The sequence below is a fragment of the Sapajus apella genome, unplaced genomic scaffold (genome assembly GCF_009761245.1).
Source record: "Sapajus apella isolate SASKATOON/1434 unplaced genomic scaffold, GSC_monkey_1.0 scaffold7, whole genome shotgun sequence".
NCBI classification, from domain to species: Eukaryota; Metazoa; Chordata; class Mammalia; order Primates; family Cebidae; genus Sapajus; species Sapajus apella.
Window position 1 is genome coordinate 25,073,149 of NW_022436947.1, and position 23,889 is coordinate 25,097,037.

The window sequence follows — 23,889 nt, forward strand, 5'->3', positions numbered from 1 at the left end:
ACTCAGGATAGAAATAGGAAAATACAGAAAACTAGAAAAAAAACCACCTAGATTTTCACCACACATAGAGTTACACACTTAATATTTTATACATATATTTCTAGTTTCTGCTCTCTTATCATTAATTTTCTTAAGAAAAATGTTTTGATCATATTCCATAGAATATTTATGTGTAATACAAAGGAATCCAAGTAATATATGTTATATACAAATTACTTATAATAGTGAATCATCTGTATTTTCCTTGTGTTATTTTAGGCCCTCATTTTTTAGACCCTCCAAAAGTATTATGGCTTGTATATTTATCCCAAATTTTTAGACCTACTCATTTTAAAAAACTGATTAGCATTTAAAATATTTTGTTAAAGTTTAAATCACTTCTTAATAATCATAACCCATTAAAATTGTATGTAACTTATGACAGAAGCAGGGATGATAGATTTGAGAGAAACTAGGTGCTATAGTATAGTGTGTTTATTATCCTAGTGCAATTGTGGAAAGGACGACTGCGATTTAAGAGATGATGCTGCACATTGTATTGTTTGATTTTGATTATGTAGGTTCCAGCATACGTGGAAAGTTCTGCAAGACCTCAGCTGCAGAAAGCCCAGAGAGAGCATGTAAATTCTTTCATGACCCTTGATCACCAGCTCATCAATCCAACTCTTAAACGGTCACAACCTGCAGTGCCAAGCGGTGGGCCTCTCGTGCAGCCTGCACACACAGCTCTGGACAGTGACCCTGGCCTTGCAGAAAACTCGCTCACCAAGTTGCTAACTCTTGAGAAAGAAGATGACAATGCACAATGGCATGTATGTCTAATGACTGGTTATGAAAATATATCATCAGTTTTTGAAAAAAAACTTTTATTAAAGTAATTGAAGTTAACATTATCACAGTAAACATTCCAAATGCAAGTGTAATAAAAGATGTGATTTTAATTAATTATTCTCTATTAACTATGCATATAAATTCCTATGCATAATAAATTATAAGAATTCATTTTTAATACTCCCTTCAATTATGTATTAATGTGAATTAAGATAGACACTAACAGTAGTATGTGTTTAGAAGATTTAGCTCTAATTGTTAAGTGTTTTCTGATCAGTTTAGTTGAAATATTGATCAGTAGTTAGATTGTCTTAAATATCCGTAAAAATAAAACAGGCAGAAATTGCTTAAGCAGCAGTGAATTTTTGCTGTAGATATGAGTATTAGAATAAGACTAATAATCTTATTGCATTTATATTTTATAAAATTATATCTGAATCTTTTAACTTTTGCTTTTTTATACATTCAATTTTATTTTCAATAAATACTTGGCTGCTATTTACTGAATAACAAATTTAGAGGTGCTGAGGATACAAAAATAAATGAGTATTTAGCTTCATGGAGCTTATATTTATTATGACTTGCTTGTAATGAACCTTCAGAAAATATTGAAGTATGAATAGAGCTGGGCAACACTGGTACTAGACAAAAGACTTCCTTTAATGTTTCATTATTTTAAAAAAAACTACATTAATAACTGAGCTTTCTTTTTTTTTTTTCCATTAGATTTGTTAGACAAAGATATGGTCCTATGATCTCCCAGGTTTAATCTCCTAATCTACATTCCTGGTGATTATTGCTGATTTCAGGTCAATACTTATTATCTATTAAGCCTGTAGCCTCCAGGCACAAAAGGATAATGCCCAGAATCTCGGTATTTAAGATCTGAATGATAGAGAATTTTTTTAACAAATTTTATATTAACCTGGAAAAGACAAAAAATAAGGATCTGATAGATGGCTAATAAAATATAAAACAATCAAAAAATGGAACCTTTTGAAATCTAAAACCAAATGTAAGTATCTACATGTATATTTATTCAAAATTTACAGTAGTGGATATATAAAAAACTTTCTCCCCCCAAAATGAATGAAGGTCCTCTAGTCACTTTATGAAGATTGTAAAAATATATATAAGATGAAATAACCTGTTCAGTAAATATTAGATATACACACAATACAATTTATTCTACAACTACTTCTTTCAAAGTTCATTTTCTTATGTGAAAGATTGATTTATAAAGAGAAAAACAAATCCTGAAAGATACACATATGCCAGTTAATTCTAGGTAAAACCTAGAAAATGATTTTATTATATATTTATTAAAATATATATATATATTACTTTATTATAAAATATGTACTCTAAAAAATGAGAATGGATAAGCAACATAGATTTAGCTTTCTGTCTTTTATCTTTCATTAATGTTTAAGCACACATCTTGCCTTTGCTTTTATACTAAGTTTGTACATATAAAGAAAACTCACACGTTTTTAGTGGTCTTTGGGTGCTCTCAATTAAAGAATCTCATGGCTCGGAAGAGTGCAAAGTCCCAAGAATTACATTGGCTTTGTGGCAATGTGAACAATGGCTACAGACAATTTTTTTCTATTTTTTAAACTATCATGTTTTAAATTATGTATACAACAGTATCTTATAACCATTAATGTCCATTTAATCACAGTTTTATTCAGTCTGTAATAGTTTCAATCAGTGTGTGGTCTCTTTGAATTTGTATGTTTATACAGTTTCACATACTGCCATAATTCACAGACTTGCTATCTTTGATAGCTAGAATAAATCCTGTGCTGTTGCAATATTCTAATACATTTATTGGTGCTTGGAGTCTATGACTCAAAGCAGAAAGTATATAGTCTTTGGACACAGTCAGTATAGTATAGATGTGTGTTCTCAGTTTTTAATTTCTCTCACCCATATGTGTATACCTTGTAGAATTGTTTTAATGCTTGCATTTTAAGTTTTTAACACAAGGGCAGAGTTTGAGCTCAGGAGATGGTGGGTATTGCCATCTTTTTTTTTCTCCCAAGCCTTTTCTACCTGTGACAACAGGGAGCATTTTGTCAATTCAAAGAAGACTGCAGAAATCATAGCTACCACAGGATAAGTCTGAGAACAGCTTTATATTCAGGATTTGATCATTGGAAATAGGAATATCTTGAAGACTGAAAATCTCTAAGATGAAATATAAAATCAAAAGAAGCATTATGTAACATGGGTGTTGCTAAGATACAATTCAAATTTGTACCCATAGCACATGGACCCTTCTGCGCTTAACCTTTGCACCTGGCTCAGACTTATCCTTTAACATCCGCATGGAGCTTCATGTTTCAGTTCTCTGAGTTCACCACTGGTTCTCATGGTGGCCGGGTTCTCCTTCTTACAACTTTATCTCCTGCTTATTTGATCACCACCATTTGTCTGGATGATTCCAACTTGCTCTTCAAAATTCATTTCAGGTTTCTTGTCTAAGGTGCTTTCCCTGGTGATGCTCTGTCTGGGCTTAGTGTCTCTTAACTGAGTTTTCATAGCTACATTAATATCATATGGATAACAATTGCACTTTTCATGGCATTCTCACAGCACGTGCTACATTTTAATTATGCCTTTTGTTGTTTTTCTTATCTTCTAGTCTGTTAATTCCTTGATGAAAATACCATAACTTATTCACATTTTAATCTCTAGCTCCTAAGACAAATTTCTGCCAATTATTAATCAATGCATATTTTTGGCTAGTTTATAAGTTAATGAATAATGAGTACCCTTATTTCAATAATATTTCTCTACTTGCTATTATCAGTACAATGATACTTAAGTAATATGGTATAATTTTAGAAGAACCATGAGAGAAGTGAAATCAAGGCACTCTAGAAAATCAGAAAGAATATAAATTTTTTCAGTGTGAGGTCTCAGGGAATCCTGGAAGAGGTAATACTTGAGTTGGGTTTTGAAAGACGTGCATATCAACAGCAAAGATGGCAGAAGATTATTTTTTGAGTAGAGAATGCTGTAAGCTAGGGGCAGAGTGGACAAGCATAAGTGGGTTTTGAAAGTGATACAATTTGGTACAGATTAAGTGACTGCGGTTAAAAAGGAGGATTAGGGTGGGGCTTTAGGGCTTAAATGCAGATTTGGGAATTTAGAACGTGATTCCAGGGTAGTGGGGGACTGTATCAATTAGATCTGCGTTAGGAACATGAAAAAGAAACCCACTTCCAGTGATTTAACCAAATGAGAGGTAAAAATTTTTCTCCCATAATATTTTTCTCTCATAATAATCTTGCATTATCTCACATAGTCTTATACAATTATATCGTAATTATTAGCAACATAGAATATTGACAGTGATATTAACAACAAAATTCAGAGAACATACATTTATTCCTTATTTTATATCAGGTGATATTTTAAATACTTTATCTGGATTAATTAGTTTAATTTTTTAAAAAGCACTATGATTTACTATTATCTCCATTTTTTTTTTTTTTTTGAATGGAGGAAGACAAGTCTTCCTCTGTCACCCAGGCTTGAGTGCAGTGGTACGATCTCAGCTCACTGTAACTTCTGCAGCCCGGGATCAAGAGATTGTCATGCCTCAGCCTCCTAAGTAGCTGGGACTACAAGCACAAGCCACTACACCCAGCTAATATTTGTATTTTTAGTAAAGTTGGAGTTTCACCATGTTGGCCAGGGCGATCTTAAACTCCTGACCTCACATGATCCACCTGCCTCGGCCTCCCAAAGTGCTAAGATTACAGGCATAAGCCACCACACCTGGCCTCTATTATCTCCATTTTTAAAATAGGGCAACTAGTGTGAAAAGTAGTCCAGAGTAGGTAGTAAGAGGCTGGTAGTTCTCTGTTGTGATGTCAACATAGATCAATTCTTCCTCTACCTTTCTTCTTTACTATGTGACTTTTATCTCAAAGAGCTCCACATGATCACAAGAGGGCCTCTTCACCTCTCAGGTCCTCAAACCAAGTGGACAGTAGAGAGAGAAGCAAGTAGAATGCCTCTGTGAGGAAAAAAAACCTTTTGCAGAAATTCACAACAGACCTATGTAAATGACTTAGTCAAAACTGTGTCACATGGCCACATTTAGCTGATGTGAAGCTGAGAAAAGTGCATTTTTTCTTCTGAGCGTATTATTTCATCAAAAACATTAGTAAGAAATAAGAAGAAAATGGATGTTTACTACACAACTCTCAGTGCATCTGCCATGGAAACAAGTTTTTGAGTACAAAAGTATCCTAATCAAAGCAATGCTTCAGAGACATTTAAATGGTGGTTGAAAGGGAAAGATTTGAGGTTAAGGTTTGTGCTAGGTGAACAGATGACAGAATATTACAGTGAAATTTAGTTATAGCCTGGATCAGGACAATTGGTGATAGGGAAAATAAAAGAAATGAACTCAGGGGATAATGCATCTCAGTGTCATATTGTATATGTAAAGTGAAGGTGGAGATGAGTTTGCTGCAATTTTGAGATTTTTGAGCCTTTACAGGATGAATAACATAGATGAAGGAACTATTAAGAAAAGTGTGGTAGTTAGAGGGAGTGTAGAGTTTGGCATGGAAGTGATGATGAGCCAAGTTAGAAGACAATTAGGAGAAGTTCAAAGGACAAATGAAAATTTTTTAAAAAATGTATTTATCAGAAAAAAGCTTAGAACAGTAAATAACATTTAATTTTTTTTTCCATTCAAGCAGCTGTCATTGCCACATATTCAGCGGAAAAAACTGCACATCATGTATAATCTATACCATATAGAAGCTTTAGGTTGAGGACAAGAGAAAAAAATTAACAAATAATTATAATATTATATAGAAAGACTTAGAGGAAAGTGACTAGTAGGGCATTTAGCCAGATGGGATAGCATGAGTGCAGAATAGAGATGGGAAACAGTGTGAAATGAATAGAAGAGAAGGCAGATGGTGGTAAAAGATGACATCAAAGAAGTAAGTAATCAGTAAATTACAGAGAGGTTAGTACTCCATGTTAAACAGTATCAAGTCACTGTAGGGTTGAAACTTGGGAGCTAGGGTGACATAATTAGATTTGACTCTAGATCACTTTGTCAACTATGTAGAGGGAGAAGTCTGGACTCAGGGATAGGGAACAGCTGGGAGTCTATTTCTATTGTGTGGTGCAAGAAAATGAGGCTCTCCCTTAAAATATGTTGAACTGTGCTATCAGTGAGATCATCACATGGAAATGTTGGTGACAGCTAGATATCCAAATTTGCTGGACTGGAGGAAGACATTTGAGATTTTTAGCATGTGGATGGTCCTTGAAATCTTGAATGAGAAATAAATCCCCTTGAGAACCTGAATACCATGAGGAAAGTGATAGCTAAAGATGCTATTTTGAAGATAACCAACATTTAAGGGGTGGTCAGAAGAGAAGGCCCATAAAAGTTAACTAAAAAGATAACTGGGAGAGTGTGATGTCATTGATGCCAAATAAAGAAATAGTTTAAAGAAGGAAGGAATGATTCCCACACCCAAATGTAGCAGATGAGTCTGGTAAAATAAGAACTGATCAATATCTGTTGAACTTAGCAGAGTCAATAAAAATGACAACAAAAGGAATGTCAAGTAGGAAGGTGAGCACAAGCCATTCTATCTTGAATTCAGAGTTAATAGAAGGTGCAGAGATAGACCACCTGGGATGTTTGGACAGAAAGGTAACAGGACAAAGGCTTAAAAGGTCATAAAATAAAAATTGTCCAGGTGACCTGCCAGTGTTTTGTCTGGATCCAAAACAATGGCTTCATTTGGTGAATGAGATCATGGAATTTAAGATTTCAGAAATGAAGCAGTTTAGATGATGACAAGACCCAAGGCATGGCTTTGATATAGGTAAAGAGAAGTCTAAATTTAAGTTTGTGCGCTGAACTATCAGATTTAGAGAGAGTTAAAATATTCAACTACAAGTGTTGATTTACTTTTCCATAGAATTCTGACAGTTGTATATATTTTTAGGTGCATATGTGTTCGTGATCACTTGGTATTATTTTTCCTTCAGATTTTAACCTTGAAATTTATAGTGCTTAATATGAATACCACTACTGTTGATTTCCTTTTTGTTATATTTATGATACTTTATTTAACCTTGTTTCTGCTTTTTCTGTTATTTTATTTTAAATGTGTCTCTTATAGACAAAATATTACAAAACCTTTTAAAAATCCAATTTGAGTTTCTCAATCAGTATCTTAACTCATTTACATTTCTGTATTTAATATTAGGATTTAACAGTTTTTTTTTTTTTTTTGTTCTAAGTTACTATACTTTCTGTTTCTTTGCCCTCTTTTTTCTATATTCCATTGGTCAGTTGAATATGTGAAGCTTTTTACATTTTTTTCTGTTTGTTTCTCCCAATATTTAAAAAGTAATCATTATGTTTTTTTCTACATCTATATCCTTGTTTAACATTATATATGCCATATACTTAAGTAAACATCTACTTTAGTATGGTCCCATCTCCTTGTTGTCATGTACCTTTCTGTATTGATATTTATAGAATTAATGTATGTATAAAATTCATGTATATACATATCAACAGAAATACATATATAAATATTATGCATGTATGTTTCTCTATGTATATCATAGAGTTAAACTTAGATCACAAAAAGTTTACTATTCTTTACTCATTTTTTTGTTTTGTATCACTTTCATGGTTTTATTTATCTTCTGACTGCAGTATTCCTTAATCTGTTTTTAAAAGGTCTTTTTGCCTCAAAGTTTCTGTGTTTTTATATCCAGAAAGAATATGTAAAAGATACTTTGTTGGCTATAAATGTGTAGGTTCAAAGTTCTTTACCTCTAATATTTCAAGTATTATCCCATTTTCTTCTTGCACTCAGTATTGTTTAAAAGTTTCATCCTTGTTCTTTTGTAAACCTTTATTTTCACATATCTGAAAATGTATGTTTTCCTTTGTCCTTGAATCTTACACTTTCTATGCCTATTATCTCCATTTTTATTTTTGTCAAGAAATTTGCTCTTTCTTTGTATTTTATTATCTTATTATTTTGAGGATGCTTACTTGCTGGTTTGTAATTCTTATTTTGTCTGATTTGTTAATTCTGTTTCGTCTGATACAAAATGGTGTGTTCGTTGTCTTTTTAAAATAACAAATGGATTCTTAGGTTTTTAATTATGGAGATACTTATAAGTCGTGAAGGTTTTAGTCTGAATTTTAGATTTTAACATCCATTCAGATAATGGAAAAACTGAAATTAGGGGAAAATGTAGTCATGTAGGTAGATGATAGAAATGAGGCATAGCGGTGTTAAAGGCGAAGGCATAGCTTCCAAAGGTGGGTGAACTTTCACATGTAACAAAGAAAAGTTTCTTTCTAAAATAAGGGAACCTAAGCATGTTTTATTGTCAAAGTGAAAAATTAAAGAGACCACGTCATTTATGACCTAAGCTTCCAGAGAGAAAATAGATGAATGATTTATGTGTAATTTTTACTGAATCCACTGCAAGTATCCAAAGGAAAAGCACTTTGTTTAGCAATCTTCTCAGATCTTCTTCACATTTTTTCATTACAAGGTTTTTGCCCATTTAGTGGTAGAATATGAGTAAAATATCACAAAATAAAAATTCAAGTTTAATAACAATCAAGAATTCACTTAAAGAATTTCAGATACTGGACTAACCAAAAGAAACAAAGTATGCACATGTATTAACCTAGATTCTTAAAAATCTCTCTATGCACAGGAATTTAACATCTGGCCATGGCTGGAGCTACACACTTCACTGTAGTACCCATGAACCACATGTGGCTATTTTAATTTAAAGTTAGTTCAAATTCAATAACTTATTTATTTTTATTTTTATTTTTTGAAGGGGTCTCACTCTGTTGCCCAGGCTGGAGTGCAGTGGCATGATCTCTGCTCACTATAGATTCTGCCTTCCTGGTTCAAGTGATTCTCCCACCTCAGCCTTTGAAGTAGCTGGGACTACAGGTGTGCACCATCTTGCCCGGCTAATTTTTGTATATTTTGGTAGAGAAAATGTTTCACCATATTGGCTAGGCTAATCTAGAACTCCTGACCTCAAGTGATCCACACGCCTCAGCCTCCCAAAGCGCTGGGATTACAAGTGTTAGCCACTGCGCCTGACCAAATTCAATAACGTTTTAAAAAATTAAATGCAATTAAAATTTCAGTTTCTCAGTTACACTAGCCACATTTCGTGTGTTTAGTAGTCATATGTAGTTAGTTATTATTGTTAATATATTGGTCATTTCAGATATAGGACATTCCCATCATTGCAGAAATTTCTATTGGATACCACAGGCCTTGAGGATTCTACAATGTCAGTTTCTTGCATGCTTTTCCACTTCATCTGTAACCACTCTTGTCCTTGTGCAATTTGCTCTATTCCCATTAGTGCTCATTGATTCTCAAACATGTTAAACTTGTTCCTACATTAGGTCTTTCTCATTCCCTTCCCAGGGACCACCCTTTCCCATGTTATTCTTGTCTCTGTTCAAACATCAGTAAATCTTTCTCTGATGTACTTCTAAAATAACAACCATTTCATCAAACTCTACCCTCTACCTGCTTTAATATCTTCAGCCCACTGTTTGTTATTAAGCTGTTTATGGGTCTGTTTGTTATTAAGTTGTTTATGGGTCTTAAGAATTAGAGCTGCATAAGAGTGAGAATTTCATGCTGTTGGCTATGGTAGCTCCAGTTCTAACCACAATATCTCACAATAAACATTGCTTAGTTAATATTTGTTAAGATATGAATAGTGTTCCATATATTTTGAAGCATCTTAGTAGAATTCTCTGAACACTTAATTCTCTTAAGTTCCTAGATATCTTGCTTTGAAGATAATATCAATAGAATTATAAGATATCTTTCCATATCTATCAGAGTATACCCTCAATTGTATCTGCCTATATCATAGGAGATTCACAGTACTACACTTAATTAAATTAAACATTCACAATATATTTGATTTTATATCACATTTAAAAAATACACTAAATGGAATATGATGGAAGAGAAGAGAGCAAGGACTAGAACAGAGAGAGAGATAAAGAGAGAGATAAACAACCATTTTTTAAACACATAAGCTTTTAAAATCTCCCTTGGCTAAAGTACAGAAGGGGAGGAAACTTTCTATTTTAGAAAATAATTGAGAAAGGAAATAGAAAGCCAGTGAGGTTTGGATTATAGGTCCAAATTTCTAGGATGTCAGTCCTTCTTCCACCACTCACTCACTGTATAATCTGGGACAAATCATTGAATTTTTTTCTCTCAGTTTCCTTTTCTGTATAGCAGAGTTTCATAGGATTATTATAAATATTAAATGAATGATGTATGCAAAGCACTTAGAACAGTGCATGGTACTTCTAATGCACTATAAAAGTGATTGTTATTGTTACTATTTAAAATGTCCATGATTATTGTTGTTTTTGCTGCTGCTATTGCTGTTATCTATTATTATTGGTCTTTAGAGAAGGTAGAATGAAATGTTTCCATGTATTCTGTATCTACAGGAATGTACTGACAAATATTTAATGATGAATATTTAGAGATCCACATGTAAGATGCAATCATGCAATCAGAACATTAAAAAATAATAAAATTTGTAGAAGGTATTCTCTGTACATATTAAGTATAGGGACTCTGTCTGCCTAGAGATATTTTATGATAACCACTCTATTTATGTAGATACTGATTTGCAAGAGACTAGCTCAGGGTGCTTTGCCAAGTTGTCACCTGTCAGCCTTTGGACAAAAGTGCAAGGAAAAGCAACAAACCAAAGATAATCAGACCAAAGATTGTCAAGATTCCTGCATTTTCTATTCTAAAGTAGTCTGTGTTTATATATATACATTATATTGAGGTTTCATATATATATATACTCAATTTAAATTGTCTAAAAAACTTTTAAAGATTGCTAGAATTTTTCTCTCTGATTTCAGACTGAAGCACAACTTTTATCATTATGTACAATATTCTAAATGTATTATATTTTGCTAGATGGAGGACGTTATTGAGGATATAATCGATATGGAATCAAGTTTTAAAGAGGAAGAAACAGACTCTCCTCTGCTAATGCAAAGAACAGTAAGTGCTTTCAGACCCAAGAAGGTCATTGAAACTGAAATGAATACACTCTGATAATTAAAAAACATATATATATATATATATATTTGATTAGCAAATGGTCTTTTTTTCTGCACTTTGAAACAGACAAGATAAACATGAATACTAGAAAATATTTATTGGTGCAGAAAAAAAGATTTCCTAATAGTTGAGGAAGAATACAGTGCTTGTACTAATCTTTCTCCCCCTCTCTCTCTTTCTCTGTGTGTGTGTGTGTGTGTGTGTGTGCATGTGTGTGTCTATCTATCTAATTCTATATACATGCATCTAACTATATATCTAATTTGCTGGAATTTAATCTTTAAATTTTTTATTTTAAGCACAGCATATAATCAAACACCCTTAGAAGGTCATGACTAAATTTTGACTATTTTCCCATGACTAATATAGCTTTCAGATTCAGAGGCTCTATACTTTTGAATAAGAAAGAAAATATTACAAAGATGAAAAATGTAAATTTACTTCTAAGCCAATAGCCAGAGGTTAAAGTCAAATTGAAAAAGAAAGAACAGGCCTCACCCCCCTTTAAAGCATGTAGAAAGACTTCTGTGTTGAAATCAGCACAAATTCCTGGAATACTACTCAATGAAGGGATAGTGTCTTATCTCCTATTTGCTTGCTGTGTGCCTTCTGATTGCTCATTTATGAATCATAAAAATGTTATCTGTAAAGGCTGTATAAGCTCTTTCAACACATTTTGAAGGATTAGTGTTGGTTTGTTTATGGTTACAATCTTTTAGAGAACACAAGAAGAAAGAATCTCAAAGATTGCAACTGAATTGTTACTTTAAACATTTTTTTTTTAAAAAGTGAATTCTGATTGTACTGCATATTGTGGACTATTCATCAATAAGTCAATAGGCTAGACTACATTTTGATGGATGTTTTCAATTTAGGGCCTAGAAAAATTGGTGGTGGAGGCATCTTTTTTCTTTTCTGTTTCAATTCTTGAGTAGGCTATCTAATGAGAGAAGTGTCTCTCCTTTTCTCCACTATGCAGGACCTCCACAGAGTGCAAGTCAAGTCACCAATATTAACTTTACCTGCTCAGTATCAGATGAGGTTCAAAATCTGTTTTTTGTTGTAGGATTTTTTTTTTCAGTTTTCATTTTTTTTTTAAGTATAGAGTAATGATTCTACCTTTTTTCTCTTAAGATTTCAAGTAGCATAGTGACATAAAAACTAATTATCTAGATACATATGATATTAAGGCTAATATCTCCCTTTCTAATTTCACAGAATGAGGATACTATTTTCTTAACTAGTATTCAATTTCTGAGTTTAAGGAAATGACATTAATTTCCTGCAAGCTTCTCTTCTTTGTACATGGTACTTACTTCATTGAAATTGTACACTGATACATTCTGTCAAATTATTTACTTGTTTTGTAGAATCTGTGTAGAATGGCTTAGTAAAAAAATTGGTGATGAATTCTGTTGAGAATATGCTTTTGATATACAGAATGTACTTTTAAATAGATGGATACTACTGGCCTAAGTGTATTCACATAAAGAAATATCTGCTGTTGACCAACCAAAGATTATTGATAATTCTAGATCCACACATAAAACCAAGCAGTTCAATTAACCAAATATTTATTGAATACTTATTCTATGTAAAACATAATATTCACACAGTATGATACTGCAAGTTGAGTGAGGCATAATTCACATGTCAAGAGATGACAATATAATGGGTTAGCACAGTGAGTTGCGCCTGAGAGTCAGGGAGGGAAAGAATATGGAACTTGTGTCAAACCTGGTTCTAATCTAGAAATTAAGCAAATCGCTTAACCTGCCTTTTCTTTGGCATCTGTTTCTGTATTATGAGAATAATTAAAAATATTGGTCTCTGAAGACTTTTTAAAATTGATATAGACTACATGTGTGCATTTTAAATGCTAGTCAGAGATTTGCTCTGAAGCTCAAATGAAGGAGAAACCATGCGAAAGTGAGAATTTTTGGAAGTCCTTTAGAAAGAGGTGATGTTTGAAATATAGTTATGAAGTACTGTATAGTTAAGATTTTAAGAGATAGACATGAAGGCAGAAAAGTAGCAAGTTAAGAGAACAACATAAGGCAAGAAGTGAGAAAAAAGAGAATGTACAAGAATAGCTGGTAGAATAGGGGTAGGAAATTCTGAAGGATTTTTATAGTTTATGTAGATAAAAGCAAAGACTTGTTAGATTCAGAAAAAAGCTTTGAGTAAGTATATTAGCCAGTGAACTTTTGGTTGCAGGTGGTTAACCTGACTCATAAGGGGCTTAAGCATGAAAGGAATTTATTGGTTCATGCCATCTAAAAATCCCTAAGTAATATTGTATGTGGGCATCCCTTTGTAAATTTGTCTCTGTTTTCTTCTGTGCTGGCTTTATTCTCAGCCATTGAACAGACACTGTCATAGCCTATTCCCAGCCATGCATACAGTTTTTTCTTACTAACCTAGTTTTTTTCAGACATCCATTCCTTCACAAGAAAAAGGAAGTTTCTGATTAATTTAAACCAATTCTGGTGGCCCCATTTCCCTTGCCAGAGATTGTTTTAAGAATGGGCTTGTGCTGCAATTTTGGCAAGTTGAGCAGGATACTGAGAACTGCTTGGAAGTTTTCTTCAGTCTATACTTTCAAGAGAGAAGGGTTTTTGCTTCTCTATGATGTTATAGGACAATGTGATTTCTGGGGCTGCTGTAGCCTTTTTTTTTTTCTTTCTAACCAAAAGGTAGATAAAGTGAGGAAAAACAGAAGAAACAAAGGGAAAGAGAAAATCAACAGATACTCAAAGAAATGTTGCTTATATGCCCCTGGAGAATTATTTTGCCTGTGGATTTTACATTATGTAAGGGTTTTATTTTTCTTTATTTTATAAGCTAATTATGCCAGGAGTTTCTGGTTCTCATAAACAAATGCATCCTAATGGAAACATTCAGTTAGGATGGAATACCTAAGAGCAAATCTTTTTCTTCTTAGTTCCAGTTAACGCTCTAGGATAAAACAGCAACTCCTGTCACATATCTATTTCTAAGCCAATGTCTCTGGGTCTTGGCCTATGCTAGCACTGCGGCTTGAGCAGCCCTCCACAACACATTGTCCAGACTAAGAGTGAGAACCAAGAAAGCAGTAGCTGTTACCCAAGCAAATGTGAATGGATTCTAGTCAGGCAAAATCAACAGTTGTTTATTACAGTAGGCTTCAAAACTGAGAATATTTATCAATAAGTATTATTATGTTTGCCTACTATATGACAAGGGTTGCCTGTGTTAGTCCATTTTGCATTTCTATAAAGGAATACCTGAGGCTGGGTGCTTTATAAAGAAAAGGGGATTATGTGGCTCATGACTCTGCAGACTGTATACAGGAAGCCTTACCCCAGCATCTGCTTCTGGCGAGGGCCTCAGGAAGCTTCGGTTGTGGTATAAAGGAAGAGGAGCCAGATTATCACGTGGTGAGAGAGGGAGCAAGAGAGAGGGGAGAAGTTGCCACGTTCTTTTAAATAATCAGCTCGCATGTGAATGATCGTCCTAGCTCATTATCTAAAGCCAGTCCTACCACTTGTATCTGGAATTCCTTCCAAAGGACTTGATTTTTTTCTAAATCTTTCCTCCTCCTAGATCATCAGTATATGCTCATCTACTGGATTATAAATATCAGCATTTATCAGCCTTTAATAACACGCACTAAAAGCAAACCAAACCAAACAGCTTCCTTTAAACACATTTCCTCTCTGGCTACCAGGCTATTTCATGACTCCTTCACACACACACACAAGCCTCACTGCCCACATTTTCTCCCTGCCTCCACTTCCTTCCCTCTCATTCTCTCATCTCCAGTAGAGATTTTGTCCACTACAGGGCTCTGGAAACCAATCAGTGCAAAATCCAATAGCAAATTCTCCATTCTCACTTGACTTCACGTCTCAGTGGGGTTTGACATGGTTGACCACTTCCTTCTTCTTGAAGAGCTATCTGGGATTCTGTGGATTCTCTGATTTTTCACTCATTCTACTGGTTCTTTTTCCTTTAAGAGATGCCTAAGTTCTAGAGTGTCCCAAGGCTCAGTCTTCAGTCCTCTTTTCTCATATATCAGTACACATCCTATAGGTAACATCAACACATCTCTAGCCTAGATTGTTCCCTTATATGCCAGACTCATATATTCTACTGCTTACTTGATATCTTTTGTGGTTCTAACAGACATCTTAAACTTAACATAGCTGAAAAGAAGTCCTCCCTCCCAAATCTGCTTTTAGTTTATGTGAAACAAGCAAACACAAATGGCCATTCTTTGCTTTTCTCTCTCTCTTACTCCCGGAAAATCCAGAATTTCCAGAATCTCACAGCTTCCTATCATGTCCTTTTGTAAAACACATTCTGTCATCTCTCACTACTGCCACAGGCTCTGACCTATCTTCCCTGCTACTTTTTGTTCCCTTACAGCTGTTCTTCACAGAGCAGCCAGAAGAATCTTCCTAAAGCAATAATCGGATCCTGTTTCTCCTTGCTTAACATTTTATTAACTTTCTGAAACACTCAGAATATAATCCAGACACTATTGTAGTCAGCACTTCCCTTTCACTTCAGGGTCTGGATTCAATGGCACCCTTTCTCCTCCTTAAACATGACAGGAATATTATCATCTTAAAACCATTGCACTTCCTTTTCTTAGTTTGGAATGCTTTCATCTCAAAACTTTGCATGGTTACCTCTTAATGATTCAGATTGTTAGTCAATGTCAGCTTGTCAAAGGGGCCTACCACTATCACCCTAACTGTAAGACCCTACCCCATGACTCCTCAAATCAATGTCTTATTTTATTTACCCTCTGACTTATGAGTAATGTAACACAAGTGATCTTATTTATTATTGCATTTACCTATTTAATCTGTGCTTCCACCTGTAGAATGCAAACTCCTTGAAGACAGGGATTTTGTCTGTCTCATTTACTGCTATGTCTCTGGAGCCTAGAACAGTAGCCTGTTTTGTTGTTGTTGTCAGTACCCGGCATAGTGACCAACACATCATAGTTGCTCAGCAAATGCATGTTAAATAAATGACTAACATTCACACATAGTATTGAAATAATTGTTTTCATTATGATTCGTATTCAGGAATACTGTTAACTGACTAAAAGCAGAAGCAAACGGACAAAGGCAACAATAAGAATAGCTACCATGCATGGGTTACTAACTAGGTGACAAGAATTATGCAAAATACTTTTTTGTGAAAACTGCATTTAACTTCACAACAAACCTATGAGATAAAGATTGTTATTGCCTATTAAAATTTTATAAATGAGGAAAGAAGCTTAGAGAAGTTCAGTAGCTTGCCCAAGTTCATATAGTTAGTGAATGCCAAAGTAGGGGCTTGAATTCAGCCCTGCATGAAACCAATGTAACTATCCTACCCACTCTGCTGTGCCAGCTGTTTCAGGAATGTAGCCATTTCATAGAACTATAGAATCCTATGATTTGAAGGGACCTGAGATAGATCTGATCATCACCTACACTCCAGCTGAATGATTGTTTAGCCTCTGAGATTATATGTGTGTATTATTTCCACCCATTGGTCTTAGTTTCACCCCTTTCTTTCAGAGACGTGGTTGTGCATAGTAACTTATTTCTTTTAACATATATAGGTATTTTTCAATCAAGTGTCTGTAAATGCTGGTGGCATTTGGCAATCTCAGTAAACTGTTATAGTTCAAGATCATTCCAGAGACGAGGAGTGAGTAAATATTAACAACCCCCTCTGCTTGGTTGGAACTTGAAAGGACTTCATAACATCCGTGAGCAAGCTTTTGTCAATCACAATGTAGACCAGATTAGTCTTAAAGTCCAAAGAAGAACCAAAGTTCACTTGAGTGTAGAAGTTTCTGCACAGTTCTCTTGGTTATTGTTTGCAAGTTTAAGGAAAAGAAAATGATGAAGGAGAAAGAGAAGCCCATTGCTATTGTGAAGGTTATAGACACTTCAAAGTTAAAACTGGTGAGCAAGTGTATTTTGGAATTCTTTCAGGGTTTGGAGATGAAAGCACATTAAATACTGAATTTAAACTTTATAAACTTATAGTCAATAAAAAAAGGTATGCAAAAATTGAGCTTTGAAATGCATAAAATATATTCTGCTGTATCAACAAGCGTGTTTACTTACAAGATTGCTTTTAGTGCTCTGGACTATAGTAAAAAATTATAATAGTATATTTAGTAAAAAATATTAAAACTAAAGTAATGTTTATTACTACTTTTTTATCAAAAAGATGAAAGTTTCACACTAATTGCTGCATTGTTAACATTAATAATTGTTTTTATTTATTTATTAGTAAATAGATCATATGTGTATATGTATGGGGCAAAAGTATAAATTATCATTCTTTGTTTTGTATTTTATCTTTCTATTATTGTATATAGTCACATATTATATTTCCAGATAATCTCCCACTATATGTATAAACCAGGTCATCAAGGACAAGGGATCTCCTACTCCAGCTCAACACATTATATTTACTCATGTCATAATACGGCAAAAATAACAACAATAATAACACAGTGGGATTTCTCTATTCATTGTATGTCATTTAAACTGTATACTTCTGCTTTGGTAGCAAAGAAAACAAATCTAGAGAAGTATTAATGGTGTGTGTCCTGAAACTATAAAGACTTTGCTTACTGCATCTAAATGAATGAACACCGAAAGAGAAAGACAATAATCTTTGAAATGCCAAGTTTTTGCATGCATTGTGCACTCTATGCTCCCCTACGGTGATTCTCTTTATACCTGAAGTTTGTTTTCCTTTCCTGTCTGCAGTTATCCTATCTACTCTTTTACGATTTTAGGGTCACAATGAATGTTTTCACAAGAAACACAATATAGGATCCAAACAACTGAAAAAATTCCCTCAGTTTCCCTTGACACTCACATTAAATATGTTAGTGCACATGCATATACATGTAAGGTTTTTTTTTCCTTTTGTTATCTCTACTAAGAAATTATCTGGAAATATGTAACTACATGTAAGTCTTTTTACATTTTCGTATTTATAATAAAATTATCTAGGATATTATATATATGTATACGTATATACACATCTATGCAGAAAGTTCTTAGCTTTGCATAAATAATCTATTTTTAGGATCATGGTAAATATATATTATAATGCCTTTTCTCTTGCTGAGTGAATAAAAATGAAGAATGATAAAACAATTAATTTAAATTCAATTAGAAAATGTATTGCAAGCTTAGCCCCATATTATCTGGGTGAAATGAAAAATAAACTAGGCTGGCCTGAGGAAGAGTGCTGGAGAGGGCTTACTCTAAGTTGAGCCTTAGATTTGGATGCTTACTGAAGGAATGGGGACAGTGATAGTGCAGAAAACAGCAGTGGAAAAATATAAAACTGAGAAAAATTAAATCCAATGCCTTGTAACGTCTTTGAGTTACATTAAAGACTAAAAGTTTTAAAGGCAAGGGCCCTTCTACCTATAGAGTGGATTCCTGGGTTTGAATCCAAGCTCCCTATTTCTTTATAAAGTTATATGATCATGAAATAGATATTTCATTTCTTAGACTTTTAATTATTTTATGTTTAAAATGGCAATTATAATACTTCCTAGAGTTGTTATAAAGATTACTTGAGATTAAATTATTATTATGAAACTTGCTTGGTTTAATACCTAATACATAATAAATACTCAACTGTCCATGACATAGTACATATGTTAAGGCCATGCTTGTATTTTATTATCTTCTTTAACAAAATTCCCCATATATAAATTCACAGTTTCCTTGCAGTAACATTCTTCCTTCTCACACCCTCCCTCCCACTAGAGTTTGAAGTCTATTGTTGAGAGCCATGGGCACTGTATGTGTGTATGTGGGGATAAGAAATATTTCATCTTGAGAATAGTGGGAAATAATGTCAACTAGAGAAAGTGGGACCATACAGTGAAATTTTGAAAACTACACACAAGATTTGGGCTTAATACATGAGTTAAGGCAGAAATATTTTAGATTTCGGATTTTTTGACTGGGAGAGAGCAGAAGGGGAAGTTGTATTTTTAAACTATGAGTTAGTTTGGGAGGGGTGGTGGTAGTTAATTGAGAGAGATGAAGAAATACTAGTGACAGGGAACATAATTTAGGCTTAGAGCTCTGAGGATCTTGAAATATGAGAATAGGGAAGAATATTCAAACTGAGAAATAGCTTTTGGAAAAAGTCATAACTGAGTGATAGATCAGATATAAAATATGGATAGGGAAGAGGCCAAAATAGTAGAAAAAGCATATGTGGAATTCAGTCAGATTATTTATGTTGTCCTATATTTGTCCTAATAAGAATAAATTGATATGTAAACATTTTAAGAGGTTATTTAGATGTTTCTACAATAATTTTGGACCCAGATTTTATTTTCTTATTGGATAGTGCTGATTTTAAACAAAGACAAAGCTGCATTTTTCTAGGGTTGTGAAAATATGTATTTTCTCAATGCACTAAATTTGAATAAAAGTTTCACTGTCTTTCCTTCCAGACTTAAAATTGCAATTTGGAGACATTAGCAACTTCAACTAAAAAAAAAATGTCATTTTGATAATATATGAGACAAATGTACATGATTCCTTATCCTAACAGTAAACAAATGTGTAGTGGAAGCTTTGATCCTTAAGAATTCCATTTAGACAATAAGGAGATACATGGTAAATAGCATTTCATGATTTTGTTTGAAATTAGATATAGGTAAACACTAATCATTCTACATGTAATCAAATCAGGATATTAAGGGTAACAAATTTGATGAACAGGGTCAGCATATGAAAGCCTGAAGAGGTAGGAAAACTTCTCTTTAGGACACTATTACTGTGGTAGAGTTTTTGTAGGTAGGAAATATTATATCAGACTATTTACTGGTCTATCCAAAAAAGTTTATGAAACATATACCTTATGGGTAGAATTACTTTCATATCAACATTAATTAAAACTTAATTAATTTAAAACTATATAGAAAACTCAATTTAGGCATTTAAAAAGAAAATCTGGCAGCATTGTGAAGTTGTTACTGTCATTTCTACAGTTGTTACCACACTCGACAGCACTGAGCTTGTCTGTTCTTTCTCCTTTGCTGGTCTGCCATGCATTGGGCTAAGAAAACATGATTAACTTGTTTTTATCTTACTTGTTTTTAACTTTGTATATATAAAGTATATCAAGCTGTGTGTGACATTTTGTAACTTACATGTTTTCTTTTAATACTATATTCTACATGAAGAGATAGACTGATACTGTAAAAATATCACTTTTCTTCTCTTACCTTGTTACTTTGGCTAGAATTTTAAAAACAAAGTTGAACTGTCAAAAGGAATGATTTTGAAAGGAGTAATTATAATATTTTATCAATTATGATGTTTGCCTTAAAGTTTCAGATATATTACTTGTCAAATTACCAAAATTCTATTCCTAATAAACTGAGTTTTATAATAAATGGGATTAACTTTTATCAAATGCTTTTTCTGAATTTATTGAGATGGTCATAGATTATTTTTCTCTTTTAAATTATAAAATACACATATGGGAAACCAAACTTGATGGTGGCAAATTATATTATTTATAGTCTCTTGAATTCAAAGTGCTTACAGTATTTTGCTAAATATTTATAATCATGAGTGAAATGAGCCTACAATTTTCCCTCCTCTAATGTCTTTGTATAATTTTGGGGTCAATGAATTAGGGCATATTCCCACTTGACTTTAAAGTTGTTTGGAAACATTTTTACAAAATAACATGATATATTTCTCGAAAATATGATACTTTTCCCCATAAAACTATCTGGTTCAGATATTTTCTTGTGAAGTATGTTTAAAGTTTGTTTTGATCTTTAGTAATCATAATATGATTACAGCTATTAATTACTTCTTCAGTCAGTAATTATATTTATTATAAGTATATGTTTATAAGTAATATTTTTCTTGAAATGTTTGCATTTTGTCTAAGCATTTACAACCATTGGTAAATTTTGTCAACTGCGAACATAGATCATTTCATTTATTCCTTTCCAATATGGGTAATTTTTGTTACTTTTTCTTGCCAAATTATTCTGGCTAAAATTTACAAAACTATGTCGATTAGAAGTAGTGAAGATAGGCATCCATGTCTCGTTCCCTATTGGTAGTATATCCTATTATCTTTTTATATTGGAGTAAAATATATATAACATAAAGTTTACCATTTTAACCATTTTAAGTGTACAATTCAAAGGCATTGAGTGCCTTCATAATGTGTAACTATCACTCCTCTCTATTTCCTAAACTTTATCATTATCCCAAGAAAAAACTCTGTACTCATTAAGCAATAGCTCCCCTTATCTGTGTCTCCAGCACCTAGTAACCTTTGGTCCACAGTCTGTATGAATCTCACTATTCTAGGTACCTCATATAAGTAAAAAGCACAATATTTATCCTGTTGTGTTTGGCTTATTTCACTTAGCATAATTTTTTCAAGCTTGAGTAATATTCCATTACATGTATACACCACATTTTATTTATCTGTTCATCTGTTGATGGACATTTGACTATTGTAAATAATGCTAATATGGACACTGTTGTGCAATGATCTGTTTAAGTCCCTGCTTTCAATTCTTTGGGATACACACTTAGAAGTGAAATTACTGGATCATATGCTAGTTCTATGTTTAACTTTTGAGGAACCTCCATACTGCTTTCCACAATGGCTACACATTTCACATTCCCACCAGCTCTCCTCAGTTATTCTTTAGATATTAGCCATCCTAATGAGCCTGAAGTATTACACTGTAGCATTGATTTGCATTTCTCTAATGACTAGTGGCATTGGGCATCTTTTCGTGTGCTTATTGGTCATTTGCATGTATATTTATTGGAGAAATGTCTATTCAAGTGTTTTGCTCATTTTAAAAAATGGGTTGTTCGTTTTTGTTGTTGACTTAAAGATTTATTTTTATGTATATATTCTCGATATTAATCTCTTAAGAGACGTGATCTGCTTGTAGCTTCTACTATTGCATGGGTTGTCTTTTCACACTCCTCACAGTGTCCTCTGTTGTACAAAGGTTTTAAATTTTGATGATGTCCAATTATCTATGTTTTCTTTTGTTACCTGTGATTTTGTTAACATTTCCTCAAATCATGACCAAATCCAATGTCATGAAGCTTTTATTCTATGCTTTCTTCTAAGAATGTTATAGTTTTTTTACTTATGTTTATATCTTTGATTCATTTTGAGTTAATTTTTGTATATGGTTTAGGTAAACATCTAACTTCATTCTTTTCCATGGTAATAGCCAGTTTTCCCAACACCATTTGTTGAAAATAATTCCTTTCATCACTGAGTGGCCTTGGTGACTTTGTCAAAAATTATTTGACCATAAATTAGAGTTTATTTCTGGACTTGCTGTTATACTCCCTAGGTCTATATATCTTATTGCCAGACTCACACTGGCATAGATTTACATTACTGTGGCTTTATAATAGGTTTTGAAATCTAGAAATGTGAGTCCTCCAACTTTTTTCTTTTTCAAGATTGTTTTGATTATTCAGGGTCTCTTGAGATTCCATGGGAATTTAAAATACATTTTTTCTATTTCTTTAAAAAATGCAGCTGGAATTTGATAAAAATTGTATTGAGTTATAGACTGCTTTAGATAATGTTGTCATGTTAACAATATTATTTCTTTCCATCCAGTAACACAAAATGCCTTTCCACTTATTTATGATTTCTTTCATTTCATTCAGCAGTATTTTTTAGTTTTCAGTGTATAAGTCTTTTGCTTCTTGGGTTAGGTTTATTCCTAAGTATTTCTTTCCTTTTGATGCTATTTAATTGGAATAGTTTTCTTAATTTCTTTTTCAGTTTGTTCATGGTTCATGTGTAGAAATGCAATTGATTTTTGAGCTAATAGTTGAATTCAGTTAAGCTGTAGTACACAAAATCAGCACAGTTTGATTATGTGTGCGTGCATATATATGTGTGTGTGTGTGTGCGCATGAATAGGTATAGAATCTTAGGGAGGGTTTTCTTAACATAAGATTTGACGATAGACTGGATAGGGAAAATGTGGCACATATACACCATGGAATATTATGCAGCCATCAAAAACGATGAGTTTGGGTCCTTTGTAGGGACATGGATGAACCTGGAAACCATCATTCTCAGCAAACTGACAGAAGAGCAGAAGATCAAACACCGCATGTTCTCACTCATAGGTGGGTGTTGAACAATGAGAACACATGGACACAGGGAGGGCAGCACTACACACTGGGGTCAGTTGGGGGGAAATGGGGGGGGACGGTGAGGGGTGGGAAGCTGGGGAGAGATAGCAAGGGGAGAAATGCCAGATGTAGGTGATGGGGAGGAAGGCAGCAAATCACACTGCCACGTGTGTTCCTATGCAACAATTTTGCATGTTCTTCACATGTACCCCAAAACCTAAAATGCAATAAAATAAATAAATGGGAAAAAAAAGATATTAGGAATAAAAAGGATGTGTGAAAGAAATGAAAAAAAAAATCATGTCAACAGTTAACAGATCATTTCACTTATTCCTTTCCAATATGGATAACATTTGTTACTTTTTCTTGCCTAATTATTCTCAACAAAACTTACAATACTATGTTGAATAGAAATAGTGAAAATAGGCATCCTCATCTTGTTCCTAATCTTATGGGAGAAACTTAACTACCTTTTAAATCTAACATATACTGTAGTTACTCTCTTCTTTTATTTGAAATGTTATTCACTTAATCAATTTTGCCAGAAGCATGTCCATCTTGTTAATTTTTTTCAAATAAAAACAACTTTTGCTTTGTGAATCTATTATTGTATTTTTTTTGTTCTATATTGATTTATGGTCTTATTTTATTATATTATCTGTTCTAGTTTTTTT

General features: G+C 33.2%; 1 protein-coding gene across 7 annotated transcripts in view; it reads left to right on the top strand.

Moving 5' to 3' along the window:
• TFEC (transcription factor EC) overlaps positions 1 to 23,889 on the top strand; it is a 160,232-nt gene that overhangs the window by 113,790 nt on the left and 22,553 nt on the right. For 4 of the 7 annotated variants that reach the window (XM_032276224.1, XM_032276227.1, XM_032276228.1 and 1 more), the window contains 2 exons: positions 561 to 812; positions 10,863 to 10,949. In XM_032276224.1, the coding sequence (XP_032132115.1) occupies positions 561 to 812; positions 10,863 to 10,949 (339 nt within the window). Of the gene's footprint in view, positions 1 to 560; positions 813 to 10,862; positions 10,950 to 10,976; positions 16,967 to 23,889 lie in introns of those variants that run through there. The other 3 variants (XM_032276225.1, XM_032276229.1, XM_032276230.1) reach the window with 2 other exon arrangements.